Genomic DNA, 15,110 nt, shown 5'->3' on the forward strand with positions numbered 1-15,110 from the left:
AAATGAGCTAGAGCGTGTCACGCAAGTTTTCATTTTTCAAGTGTATATATTTGAAATGTTTTTGTGAGAATACGAGTTTCAAATCATTACACCGTTTATGGTAAAATCTTGGGATTCGGATTTTTAACGAACGTTTACTTTGCCTCATTGTAAGGACTTGATTCCACTTTCTCTTTCGGAGCATATAACAATTAATGACTCCGATTGTCGCGAATGTTGGAATTGTTCACCCTGCGAACCGTTCGCGAGTGCTTTCAAATTCACAAGATGTTCTAACGAATTAAAGAGTTGATAAGGCTTCACTTTGTGAAAGCTATACATTTCTAATACATTTCTTCAGAATATATATGTTAGATTTAAAATGATTTAGAATTCCCATAATTTCTGGAAAATATAAATTTAAAACATCGCTGCAAAATTGATTTTAAACATCAGATGTTCAATTTTACACAATTATTAATCTTTTTCGATTCACATTAATTTACACGTTTCTAAGACTTTCAAACATCACGAACACCTAAAGAATGTCTAGAAGAACCTGGACCGTTGATTAATCTTCTAGACATCCGCGGTAATTTCACGCAACGACGATCTTTACCTGAAGCTTTATGTCCGGAAGTATCAGCATCGTTCGCGCGTCCGTTCGCCAGGGCGAACCGCGATTGTCCGAGTTGACCGTTCGATCCGTGTCCTTGCCTTCCGAATCCGCGTCTTCGCGCACTTTCTCGCGTATCCCTTCAAGAGATAGGAGCGACACGCGACTGCCTCTGGTCTCGTCGTCAGATACTCTCTGGAACGTTGCCTGCGGGGGCTTCCGTGGAACGCTCGCGGTCGCGTCGTTCGCACGGTCGACCGGAAGTGCGAGCGGCTCCTCTCGACGAGTACCGATATTCGGTGAATACTTAATCCGCGAGATGCTCCGACGATTCACGAACGAACAATGAAAATCGTGCACTGTCTAATAGTCGCGATATCCCGAGGACGATACCGAAGACAGCGGTGGTTCTTTTTTTTCTTTCGTACAGGAGAACTCGCGTTGAAGAACAGCCGAATATAGAGGACACCTTTGACAAGTGGTTGGGAGAATTTCCAGGATTTCCAAGAATTTCAAAGCTGAAACGGAACTCGACGATGCGATCGACGCGATGGCGTACGCGACTTTCCGATCGACGTAGACGACGATCTATCAGCGGCAACCTAGAGCTCGGCTGGGATCGGTTGTGGTCGCCATCGCTCGGCGAAAGGGAAAAAGAAAGGGTGAGCAGAAAAAGGAGTAGGGATGGGGTCCGATCGCGAGGATGGGTCTGTTATGCGGCATATCCGCGGTATAAGAGGGAGAAAGAGGGGGGAAGGGGAAATACACCGCGAGATCATGGTGAATTTCTTCATGCCAGAAATCTTCCCGAACTTTCGACATCCTTGGTATAAGTTGAGGTCAATCCTTATGGTTTTATGTGAGCTAAGATAATTTTTTGGCAATTTGATAAAAAACGTATTATCTAATATTATATTTTTATAAAATTTACATCAAATTTATAATAAAATTTATAATAAAAATTTTATATCATAAATTTATTTTATATCGTTTAATTATCATTTTTTATTTTCCTAATGTGAGATAAGATATAATAAAAACTATTAATAATATTATTACAAAAACAATTTTTTATAAAATTATAAAATTTTTATAAAATTGTTAAAAATATGCATGTGCGTTTGTTTATTTTTAATCGCCCCAGAAAAATATATAATTATTAGAAATTATTCTATACTATATAATCTTGTTGATAGAAAAAATTAATTTATTGTAAATTTTCTTTTTTATTATTACAATATATAATTTTTACTCTAATTAAAAATATCCAATTAAATATGAGATATAAAAGTAGAGTTATAAGACTAAGCAAATCTCAATTTTTGTTTAAATTGATCATTATGTTATTCAGAAAAGTAAACCTATTGTTAATACTATAACTTTTCTGTTATTACAAAATAAATTATTTTTTCAGTGAACCAAATATATATCTTATTTCATATCACAAATTGCGAAAACTATTCCTGATTCCTGAACGAGCGACACAAATCAAGTGTAAACTATTATATCTTATTGCAACATTGTGCGAAGTAGTTAGTTCATAGTAAGATTTAATTATCGAAATTCCCAAGGATTAAACGCTCAAACTCTCAAATTAGCGCTTTTGTAATACGCAGAGAGTAATATAATGATATGTTCTTATAGAAAAAAAATATGATGATAATACTACTTTTTGATTGCCATCTTTTCATCATGGTACTAATCAGAGTCATGATATAAAAAAATATTTTTTATAATTAAGTTAATATTATATTATCATATGATTGCAAATGTCATGTGAACGTGAACTATTCTTGAAATTGTAGGACAATCTTTGAATACTTTTACGCGTACGACTAATATATTTGAAACAAGTAATTATATGAAATATATGTATAATTAAATGTGCAATTAATAGTTCTTTTCTTTTCTCATAATAAAAAAATGATAAATATTTATTATTCATAATTTTTTTATGCATGAAATATTCAATAATTATTTTTATGACGAATAAAAATACTCTGTTTCACATTATTTATTCAAATAATACTCAAAAGCGCCTGTAATAAATTCTGCTACACAAGTTTGCGATCTCGCATATTTATTCAACCGCTGCGATGATTGAGTTGCATGCAACAGATGGTTGCAAGACCTTTTCTTGAGACAGCTCTGTAGAAGTATTTGCACTTCGATATTTCAAGCTGCGACTAGAATGTCACCACCTTTACATGCATTACAAAAGATTCAGAGCCGGAATAACTTGAATTTTTTACGGACAATTTATGAAAGAATTTATGAAAAGAAACAAACTGCTACGTAAAACATTAAAAATTAATTTAATTATCACTTTAATTAATATATAGCTTATTAATATATATTAAATTGATTAAGTATCTCATCACAAATATGATTTTAACTTAACACTTTCTTTCTCTCTTTAATTTCTTATTTAATTTCTCATATTAATTAAATTATAATCAATTAAATTATAATCAATTAAATTATAATCAATTAAATTTTCCCACTTTTCCAATAATGCGGATTTATTCGTGATTGAACTCGTTATGTGTTAGTGAGCATCAATCGAACTCTCATTCGCATCCGGGGTTGGGTTTCCGATTGCGGCGCACCTTGATGATTTACATGAAAATTATGCGATTTCAAACGAGCATAAATTTCGAGAAATGTAAAATCCTGTCTTGTCCATGTTGCAAATCGAAAGTCGCGAGATGGAAAGCCGACATCGCTACTGACAGAACGATGATGAGAGAAAGGCGCTCGCGATGATTAGTTCACTCGGACATGAAGGAATCAGGGACTTTTCTGTCATCCATTAATCGGATTAGGAATCCAGGATCCAGCGAGTATCGAAATCGATAAAAATTTTCGCGAAAAAAGTGCGTGCTTGTCGTTTTCACTCGCGCGATTTCTCGCCAGCGATATTTACGTAATCGATTGCGAAAGGTCCGATCGATTTCCACCTGTCCATGTCTGGTCAAATACGTGAAATACATTCGTGCTTAAAATTCGATTTGCGCTATAATATTGAAATATCACATTTGACGTCGAGATCCAATTGGAATTTATGCGTTGCGTGATTATTGTATCTTTTCGTATCAACGTCGTTATGGTTGTTTAACGCGATGCTTGCAAACGAGCGCACCTGTGCACGATTTCATTTCTTTTTATATGAAGCGTGTCTACTGCTCATTTGTGACGAATAGTCACGTCTTTCCCGGCTGCTAGTGAAAATATTCAATAAAAAAACTTTTTGGACATAAAAACATCATGCAATAGTTGATATGGTCAACATTTGATATGGTTCAGATTAATCGCGATCATGATTAATTAATATACTTTCCATATCACCTACTAAAAATTCATATGAGTGTTTTTTATCGAATTCAAGCTGATGATAAAGCAAATTTTCTTCTGAAAAAAACGAATAATTGAATATAGAAACAAAATTTAATATTTTATATTTTATGTTACTGTTCTTTATTAAATTTGTTAATCACAAAAATTGCAATTTTAATCGCGAAATATTTTGAAAAAGGTCCAACAACGACTTGAGTTTACAGTCGAATAGGAAGCGGCGTTTATTTACTTCTGCTAATGACACAACGTCGTTGTTTTCGAGAATCTTAAGTATGCAATAAAATCGAGCACCGTGGCAAGGTTAACAAGCGACCACGACGCGAATCGTGTGTTTTGCGTTTCGAGGCACGAAAACGCACCGCGTGTCGGCGATTACGCAGTGTGACGTGACTCATGCAAGACCCGGCATCAACCAAGGAAGAGGAAAACTTGCGAAGAAGCAGCTTCTCCTCGTTGTTCGGGAGCACCGGAAGGGGTGACAGCTGCAGCAGCGTGAGTCACGCGAGCAACACCGCTGGCATACGTTATTAAAGCGCTCGATGGAGTGTCGCACACGTCGTCTTGCTTTCTATTCTACTCGCCGTCTTGTCTCGCAATAAACAAAACCAGGGACATAAATACGGCTTAGAAAAGTCATTAAGAACTTTTGAATATTTTGCATATCATTTCAAACATATGCATATCGACAAAAAATTATTAATAATATAATAATAATTTTTAATTTATAGAAATATAGTATTAATAATTAATATTTATAATTAATTCTATATTAATAATATTATAATATAATAATTATTATATTCATAATATTTAATAATATTTAATAATATTATTATTTAATACATACAATTAAATAATTAAAATTAAAAATTAAATATATTAATTATTATTATTATATTAATAATATTTAATTATATTAATAATATTTAATAATATTATTATTTTAATAATATAATAATTCTATATATATAGTTAATAATTAATATTATTAAGTATTAATTCTATAAAAATAAAGTAATTAATTATCACAATTTCATTCTTTAATGATGCTGTAAAAATATTTTTAAATATTTTAGGCATTATATGCCTTACATTTTTTATGGCAAGCATTAAAAAATAAAATTGCAATAATTATATACAATCAATTCACATATGAAAATATAGAATAAAAATCGAAAAGTCGATTATAAGGAAGAAAGAGGGACATAATAAAATTGTAAGGAAAAGGAAGTGCAGCTGAATATACACGACAGAGACCTTAGATTAACCCTCGAGAAATAAGTCAGCCACTTGTTTAGGGGAAGCCACGTGCCAACTCATCGATTAGTAATTGCAGTCCCTTGCCCCATTGATGACTCGATGCCAGACGATCACACGCTGGCAGGCGCCAGATAACAAAGAACGTGCGCTAGTCGGTTTTTCTCTCAGGGCAATATCAACCTGTACATGCGATTGTGAGTAATTTTTTCGATTTTCAATCCCTTGCATTGAATTTTATTCCAATGTGTTTCTGTTTGCTTTAATACAATTTTAATTTCTCTCTCTCTCTCTCTCTCTCTTTCTCCATTTCTTTTCTTGTTATAGATATAATTATAAAATAATAATATCTATAATTATAAAATAATTAAAGATGCAAGAATTTTTTAAATTAAATAATTTTTAAAGTAATTATTAAGTAATTTTTAAATTTAAATGTTTCACAATATTAAAGTATTTTCACCAAATAAAGGATAATTATAATTTTGGGATTTTATGTAAGAATGAAAATGAAATAAAAAACACAAGATTTTTCATTGTATAATTTCATAAAGAATTAGTCCAAAGTATGCCTCGCCGACTGGAAGCGGTATTGAAAGCCAATGGTGGCCATACCAAGTACTAATCACAATTAGAATTAACTTTATTTATTTGTGAACTATTACTTCTAAAAGTGTATGCTTTATTTTGTCCAGGGCAAAATGTAACAATATTGAATAAGAAATTTTTTACAAAGGAATTGAGCATAATTTTTATTGTTTTACAATTTTCTTTATTTAAATACTTTGAAATGCTTCGACTTTCCTGTATCTAATAATCTATTTGCTTGTTAAAAGAATAGTTATACTAACAAATTCAATTTGAAAAGTGTATGATTTATTTTGTCTAGTACTGTATATATTTATTTATTTACTTATTTATTTATTCTGTTTACTCAAATAAGTACAGTAACTTACAAATAACAGTAACTTACGAGCAATATAAAAGTTATTATCTTTTTCTGTTGAGATAAGATTCGAATAATATAAATGTATGTTAAATGAATCATTCGATCATAAATTTCTTGTTACGTAGTTAATTTCTTCGATAAGAAAAGGTTATTTCTTACATCTTTTTCTATATTCGTAGCATGGCGACGCAATTCATACCGCAGATTCCTCGATGAATTTACATTTCGAGAATTCCATAAGTCGTGGATGATTTCACGGATAAGTAGAATCCACTTCTATACCGTAATGTTATTTCCTTTATTTATATTCTTATGACATGGAAAAACCGGTATGTTAATTTACCTAACGATTTCTTACTTAATGATCATATTCTTATATCATATTCTTATGATCATATTCATGATCATATTCTTATGATATTAATAAGTAATAAAATGAATATGAAAGGAATAAAATGAATATATAAAATGAATAGTTTCTTAAACATTACGAAAGCAAAAATTAAGAGATCAAAGAATCCGAATCTTAAGTGCGGAAAGATTCAGATATTTAAATGTAATCCTGATTAACATATTCATATAACTGTAGCATAGTAAGTAGGAAAAGTAACAGTAGTAGTAATAATTTTGATTAATATATCAATCCAATTACAGTATAGTAAATAAGAAACATGATATCTACATCATCGAATAGAAAATTAAATATTTCAGGAAAAAGAAAGAAAGAGAAAAAGGAAGAAAGAAAGAGAGAGAGAGAGAGAGAGAGAGAGAGAGAGAGAAAGAGACAAAATTCATTCGTTATAAAATCGATAATAATATTAAAATAATAATAATATTAAAATAATAATATTAATAAATTAATATTAAAATAATAATAATAATTAAAATAATAATATTAAAATAATAATAATTAAAATAATATAATAATAATAATAATATTAAAATTATTAAATTATTAAATTAAATATGTAATATACAAAAATATATAACAATAATACCAAAATTTATTAAAATAATAATATTAAAAATTACTAAATAATAATAATTATAATATTAAAAAATAATATTTATAAATACAATATATATACATAATTAAAGAAATATTTCAACTAATTAATTATTTGTACATATTGATAGCTATTGATACAAAAATGATGTAATCAAATTAAGAAGAAATTTCTTTTATTACATAAGAATACCATGATAAATGTGAGAGAAAGACAGAAAAAAGATTTAAAAAAAAGAAAAAAAGTACTCTCTCGCAACTTCCGGCACGAAACTAAGACGCGGCGCGCTCTTAAGAACGGAGCGGTATTTCCATCGCGGTCGGAGACAAGAATACGCGAAAATTTACTCCCGTTTTTCTCAATACGGTGACGATAGCGGACACGTTCACTGTTGTGCGACGCGACCCGAGAACGACGAGGCGACGTAAGCGAGACACGCGGCCTGGCCGCCGCGACCTTGCGCGCGTTACTCCACTTTCGAACGAGGCTAAACCGCGAGGTGAACGTCGCATCGTTTTGCCTTCGTGCGCGTTTAGCAGAAGCGAGTCGCGAGTGACATTTAACCCTTTCATTCGCGACACTTCCATTTTCATAATCAAACGCAAGTACGTTACGATAATAATATTTTTATTGCGAAAGAAAACTTTATTGCGAACGTTCCTTTTCCTTTTGGTAGGGATAGGAAAATGTTTCTTTCTACTAAAGATGATATTTTAACGCTCGATGTGTCGTAATTATCTGTCTGATTTAAATTCGATGATAAATTATTATACACATGATGGGCAAGTTTAAGTCTCTTATTTGCAAGAGCTAAGCTGTTTTTAATCGCATTTGTAAAGAAAATATATTAAAAGAATATTTATAAATATATAAGTAAATTAATAAATTAAGATAAATAATTAATTAAGATAAATAAATAAATAATAATTAAGATAATAAATAAATAATTAAGAAATAAATTAAGAAATAAATTAGGATAAATTATTATAAATAATATATAATAATATAAAAAAATATGTAAAAACAAATTATTATAAATATATGCAAAGTTTGAAATATTATAAATATTTAAATATAAAAAAAATTTGAGTATCATAAATATTAAAAAGTATAAAAAGGCTTTTTTAAAAATTTAAAATTTAAATGGAGATTAAAATTATGATATGTTTTAGAGAGAAGCTTTGTTCTACAAACAATGTAACTTGTGTTAGACGTTCTAAAGAAGAATCTATAATAGTGACACAGATAATGTTGCGTGGATGCGCGATAGTACATTCACCGATCTTGATATCATCAAGCATTTGCTACAAGCTATTCAGTAAGTGCATCACCGATGTATGTTTATGGCATTTAAAACTAGAATATATGCAAAATCATTTTCCGCACCGCAAAGTTTTTCAATTTATTTTTTACGTCATAAATATGACTTAAGAGTTAATGTTCAGTGAGGAAAAAAATTACAATTTATAATGATGTGGTATTCGCGTATAGATCACTATGATAAACAAAATTCTATTATTGCATATTTGCTTTTAAGTAAAAATAATTTATTTATATTTATTGCGAGACAACCGATGAATTTTTGATAAAACAAATGCATAATATTTCTTGGATTTTATCTCGATAATATTAATATATTCCATTTATATAGAATAAATATTTATTAAATTTCTCAATTTATTAAATTTATATAGAATAAATATTTATTAACTTTCTTACAAAGAAAATTTATAAAAAAATTATTTTTAATTTTTCAATTGACAAATAAAAACGACAATTTCTATTTCGAGTACATGTTGGAATTTAAAGAATTCAGATTAAATGAAAATTCTTATCATTATCAAAATTAGTATTTAATCGAAAAGCAATTACATCGTCTACGTTTATCGCTTAAATGTAGAAGTCGAGTGAGAAGGCATGCATTCTTAAGAACGCAGGATAACAATAGGCACGTGTTGTTTCACGATGTACATCTCGTTAAAGCAATTACGCGAATTAGATAGAGCCTAAGCGTGTAAGAAACCGTAGTGTAAAAAAAATAGCTCTTCTATTATTATCAAAACACTAAAATTTTGTTGCAAAAATTACTCAATTATTTGCCTGCTTCAAAAAATTAAGCAAATTATTTAACATAGCTTTCTTAACATGTACATTATGCATAAATTAAGTTTAATGGAATCTGTTATATGTGCGAAATAGTGTTAAATTGAATATGTATATATTCTTATATCTGTGAATGAAATCATCAAATTTCAATTTTTATAGAAATATTTCTATTAATTGTAAATATTCAACATATAATACATATATAATAGACAATAGTGTGTAAATTAAAAGTGATAAAAGTAAATAATGAAATATAATGTGTTAATGAGTACAGTTGATATAAAACGCTCTTTCGCTGATGTAGCTATTTCAATAACAGGTATCGTTATCTTTTGTTCCATGATGATAATAGTAATACTACGCATTGTATCTTCGTAGAACTTTTCTAAAATTCTCCGTATATTCACACAATATGCAACTGCACTCTGATATCTCGCGCAATTCATATAGTATTGTATAAAATATATATATATATATATATATATATATATATATATATGTGTGTGTGTAATATATATATATATATATATATATGTTGTGTGTGTGTGTGTGTGTGTGTGTGTGTGTGTGTGTGTGTGTGTGTGTGTGTGTGTGTGTGTGTGTGTGTGTTTAACATATATATATATGTGTTATACATTATTAAAATACATTTATATATATATAAAATATATATAACATCCGATAAAATAACGAAAATAATTTATTTATAATTATTTATATGCTTTAAGAGATTTATTTACTTTTATTTACTTTTAAATACTTATTGATTTTATCATATATGCTTTTATATTAACGACGAAGTATATAAGAATATTACAAGAAAAAAATCTTATTTGAGGTAGCTGCTCCTTTGCGTGTTACGAGACACGCAATGTGACGTAATATTACTTTGTTTACGTTTTCTGATGGCATAACATTAAATTTATTTGTTAAATAATACAAGAAAAAAATACAAAATTTCACACACAAGGTTCTTATTTCAGAATAATTTTTGAATTTTATCTGAATAAAATATTATCTCTTTTAGTGGATAACTATAAAAACGAAAAAGACGTTCAGAATATTTTATTTCAGAAAAGAAATGTTGTCTAAAGTACATACAAAAATTTTAAAAATTAGAAAAGAGAGAATTTATTAAGTAATACAAGAAGAAAAAATATTCACGCACAAGATTCTTACGTCAAAGTAATTTTTATTCGAATAAAATATTACTTTTTCATGTGTGACTAAAACAACAAGATATCTAGAATATTTTATTTGGAAGAAGAATATATTTTGTCTAAAGTATATAAAATAAAGTTAGGAATAAGTTAGTAAATAATATAAGACGAAAAAATACAGAATTGCATACACAAGATTCTTATTTTAAAATATTTGTTAACTCTTATCTGAATAAAATATTAATTCTTTCTGTCTGTATAAAAATTAAAAAAATATTCAAAGTATTTTATTCCGGAAAAAAATGTTTTGTTTAAAGCATTTTAAAAAAGTTAAAAAGTTAGAGAGAATGTATTAAATAATGCAAACAGAAAAAATATAGAATTTCACACATGTACATACAAGATTTTGATTTCAAAATAATTTTTTAATTTTTATCCAAATAAAATATAATTTTTTTATGAAAAAAAATATGTATAAAAAGACGAAAGAATATCCAAAATATTTTATTTAGGAGAAGAATATTGTCAGAATATGTAAAAAAAATTAAAAAAAAGAAAGAAGAATTCTGAATTTTTGATAAAATTATTTAAAATTGATTCAAAATTTTCGATAAAATGATTCAAATGATTTCTTTCATTATTAGTCTATTAAATTTGTCTCTTATGATTTGAATTATAGTTGAAATTGTTACGAGTTCCATATAATGTAACTTTATTCGGATGTTGGTTGAAACTTTAAGGTCCGTATGCGACGCACGTGTGTTTAATACGTCGTACGTTTCTTTGCACAATGATATCGCACTTGTGCTCGAAGGATCCTCATTATGTATGAGCGTAGCGTTACAAATAAAAAAAAATTAAACTTCTTCAAATCGTCCCCTGAATTTTATCGTCACGTCTGATTTTCTGACGCACGTGTGTGTTTTACGTTAACACAAAATTAAACTTATCTCTTCTACTTTCCATATGAAAATTACTTATTCTTCTTCGTGTGTTCAAGAGAGAGTCGCATTTACATTGTTAATTAATTTATATCTTATAATTTATATTTTAATTATCGCTAAATGTGACTCATCAACGTAGGAAAAATGGATTTCAGCAACAGACGGTAGCGTTTAGTTTAACGGTAAATGCGACCCTGAATGCACATCGTTACATAGAAACGAAAGTGAAAGTACGCACGGGTCTTTGACAGCGATCATCCGGCAGATCGATGAAAATAATCGATGAAAATCAACGACCGTTCGAAAAACTTGCACGACGCGGAATTTAATCTCGCGCCGAGAATTTAACGATCATCCTTGAGACGCGCGATAAGTCCGTCGATTCAAAATTACGAGACCGTGAAATTCGAATGAAGGAACGATCGGTAGTACACACACACACACACACACATATACATCACTTACCCGAACGAATCGCGGCCGGTTGAAGCCGCCATCGTCGACGATGTCCCCTGCCACGATCGGAACATTCATTGTGGCTGTCGTCGCATTATTTCTTCGCCACGTCCTGTGTCATCGAGCACCAGGATTTATCACTTCGACGATCAACTCCGGAGTTTTTCAGGCCGCGACGTATTTAAATCGCAGCGCAACTATTACGATCGTCGTGACAGAAGACGATCCTCCCGTGCACGCGATCCTTCGCGTGACTCCTCTCGCTTCGAAAGCGAAGCAAGCAAGCGACTCTCGATTTCGTCGATCGGCGCGGCAAATCGAAGCGGGATATCGACCGCGGACAGGAGGAGGAGGAGATAAATCGTTGGCGCGAAACAGCTGCGCCTCCGGGCTCGCGGGTCCTCGGCCTGGCGGGCCGATCAGCCGGTCAACTGTCAAGTCAACTGTCAGTCGCGCGTAACGGACGATTAGCGCGCGGGACGAGGGCACGCGAGACGCGTATCACGCGACCGCTCGTGTTGGACTGTCGCCAGAACTCTCGGAGCGCTGGCGACGTGGTGGCGCCCGTGCAAGGATACCACACACACACACATACACATACACACACACTCACATGTATACATACACACACTATATAACACATATACATGCTACTTATACCGAGGCGCGGGCCCATTGCAGGTCCCTAGGTACAATGCACCGGGCTAACCGATGGCCGTTGGTCGTTATTTATTGTCGATCTTATTGTTTCCGGAGTCTCCGGTAGCCACATGGTGGCTCCATTTTTTTTTTTTTTTTTTTAGGAATTTTTAACAGATTTTCTCTCGAAGAATCCTGCTTTTCTCTTCGTTCCGGTATTTTATTTTTGAATAAATGCATTCTCGAGCATTCTTGTCGATGATGTTACGTATTTTGTCGAGTGACAATTCGCATCGTTAATCATTTAAATCGCCTAAACTGTCAGAATAATTCTCGCGATGACCGTTATTAGTAATAAAAGACTCGCGGCTGTCGACTTGGATTAAAGTAGAGCCGAGCAACGTGGATTAGCGTGGATTGGCCCGATTAACGATAAAATTATAGTAAATTTATGCATTTTAGCTGCACAGCTGCGCAATCAAACCTGTCGCACAGGTATTTATATAAAGCCAACGCGCAAAATGTAGAAAGGACTCAACGTGACTTGACGTATTCGGCAAAGTTCATTTTGAACTTGTATCTATACTCATCCTTCCGAAAAATTCTTTTATCCATTATTAAGATTCAATTCATTCATTTTGTTTATAAAATAATTTTAAGGAGTTTATAAAATAATTTTGTCTATAAAATAATTTTAAAGTTTTCAAAAAATTCCTTATTTTTACTGGTAGCTCAGATTCTTTTTATTAAAAAAAAACTAAAAAAAAACTAAATATATATAAAAATAATTAAATAAAAAACTAAATAATAAAAAAACACGTTAAAAAGCTAATATATTAGCGTGATTTTGATAAAATTATAAAGTAAATGTCAGAACTGATTTAATGAATTTTATGAAATTAACATTTTGGAGACACACACACATACATGTTTGAATTATAGCGTTTTCTTCTAAACATTTGTGAATTGTGACTCAGAATTTTATCTGACAATGAGTTGGCTACCTATAATCGCATTTGATATACGTAAAAGATTAAACGTAAGATTGAAAGATAAATAACACCTCATTAATATAAAGAATTTCTTAATCAACAGTGACGAATTTCTAGATACGCAGAATTTTAAAATATCAATTTAACTTTATATAGCAAAACATTTCCGAGAAATTTAGAACATGTTTTTTTCAAAATTAAGACTCTCTTAGAGAAAAAAATTTTTATATATTTTATATTTGAGATTATTTTTCACTCATGACATTATACTGCCTATATATCATTGATTGCTCTTTACGTTTTTAATAATATACGAGGTATTTCGATAAAAATGGGCAATCTCTTTGGGAAACAAATAAAAATAACATGATAATTATGAAACGAGCGATAAGAGCCTAAAAACGCGGATGGTAATACGTAAATTTTTTTTTTTTTTTTTTTACGAACAATTAATGTTTGGAAAAAAAAATTTTTTTAGAAAAATATGTAGAAAAATTTAAAACACATTTAAAAATAAAAAAAACCTACGACTTCAAAATTTCTTAATTCAAAATTTTTTAATTTAAAGACTTATAGGTGGTCGTCCCTGACTTTTCGTCACGAAATCAAGAAATCTCCATCTCACTATATATATTTTAAAGATCTCTTTACTTAACACATAAAAATAATTATTACAAATTATTCAAATCCACACACGATAGAGTGATATAAAAGTTTATTGAGAAAAATTTTAACTTTAAAGACAAATATCTCGATGGAGATCCTCTGCGAAAAAACAAATCTTTGTAGGAACCTATGGAATTATTATTTTTACCTGTTCATATCCTTTACTCTGCGTATAATCACATACTCTGTGCTCGTAAAAATTTAAATTAGTCAAGCCCTACATTCAGGATATGTCTAAAGTGTTTGCAACGAAATGCGAATTTTCTACCGCTGGAAATAACACGAACAACTTTTTTACATCATTGCTCCTTTCGCGGAATTCTGCATGCGTATGAGGTATGCGTGCCCATAGAGGTATACCCTGACATACTGATGCCGCGGGCACCCCGCAGTGGCGTAATCGCGGAGGGGTCCGAGGACGGTCGTCGTCGGGGGAAAGGTCGGGGCGGCCTTTCGCGCTGCCTGGAATGCGACGAAGAAATCATCCTCGAATGAATAATATTCGAGGCCGGGCGTTAGCACCATGGCTGAATGAAATATACATGGTCCCAGCAAACACCGAGTAACATTTATATAATTGTTAATTGTAATTTTCCACTCTATAATATAACTATTACATAACATGTAACAGTTATATTGCTGAGTGGGAAATTGTAACTAACAGTTATTTGGCGTTTCCTGGGGCGTATTATATATTACACATATATTTTATACATATATTATATATAATACATATATTTCCCTCGATCGCTTACGAGAAGCGCGATCGAATTTGGTGAAAGGACGGGCGCGTTTTCGAAAGTCGCGGCGCGTCGTTAAATATGCATTAATGCTATCGAGCAGAAGGTGATCGGTTGTTGCCGACAGGCAAGTTTACGCAACGTCGTCATTAAAATCATTAAACGACGGCGGAGGAAGAACACGAGAGACGAATTTGTGATTGTTGCTTGAAAAGGATCGTAGATAGTTGGAAAATATTGAG

At 31.0% G+C, this 15,110-nt stretch overlaps 1 protein-coding gene across 2 annotated transcripts in view; it reads right to left on the bottom strand.

The window, feature by feature from the left end:
- Positions 1 to 12,343, bottom strand: part of LOC105253527 (rhophilin-2) — a 33,925-nt gene extending 21,582 nt beyond the window's left edge. Inside the window, exon 1 of one of the 2 annotated variants that reach the window (XM_011261614.3) lies at positions 11,841 to 12,343. In XM_011261614.3, coding sequence (XP_011259916.1) covers positions 11,841 to 11,909 — 69 coding nt within the window. In that variant the 5' untranslated portion in view covers positions 11,910 to 12,343. Of the gene's footprint in view, positions 1 to 598; positions 986 to 11,840 lie in introns of those variants that run through there. The other variant, XM_011261615.3, reaches the window with a different exon arrangement.
- Between the last annotated feature and the right edge of the window lie 2,767 nt (positions 12,344 to 15,110).

The sequence above is a fragment of the Camponotus floridanus genome, unplaced genomic scaffold (assembly GCF_003227725.1).
Source record: "Camponotus floridanus strain SB8 unplaced genomic scaffold, Cflo_v7.5 scaffold1, whole genome shotgun sequence".
NCBI classification, from domain to species: Eukaryota; Metazoa; Arthropoda; class Insecta; order Hymenoptera; family Formicidae; genus Camponotus; species Camponotus floridanus.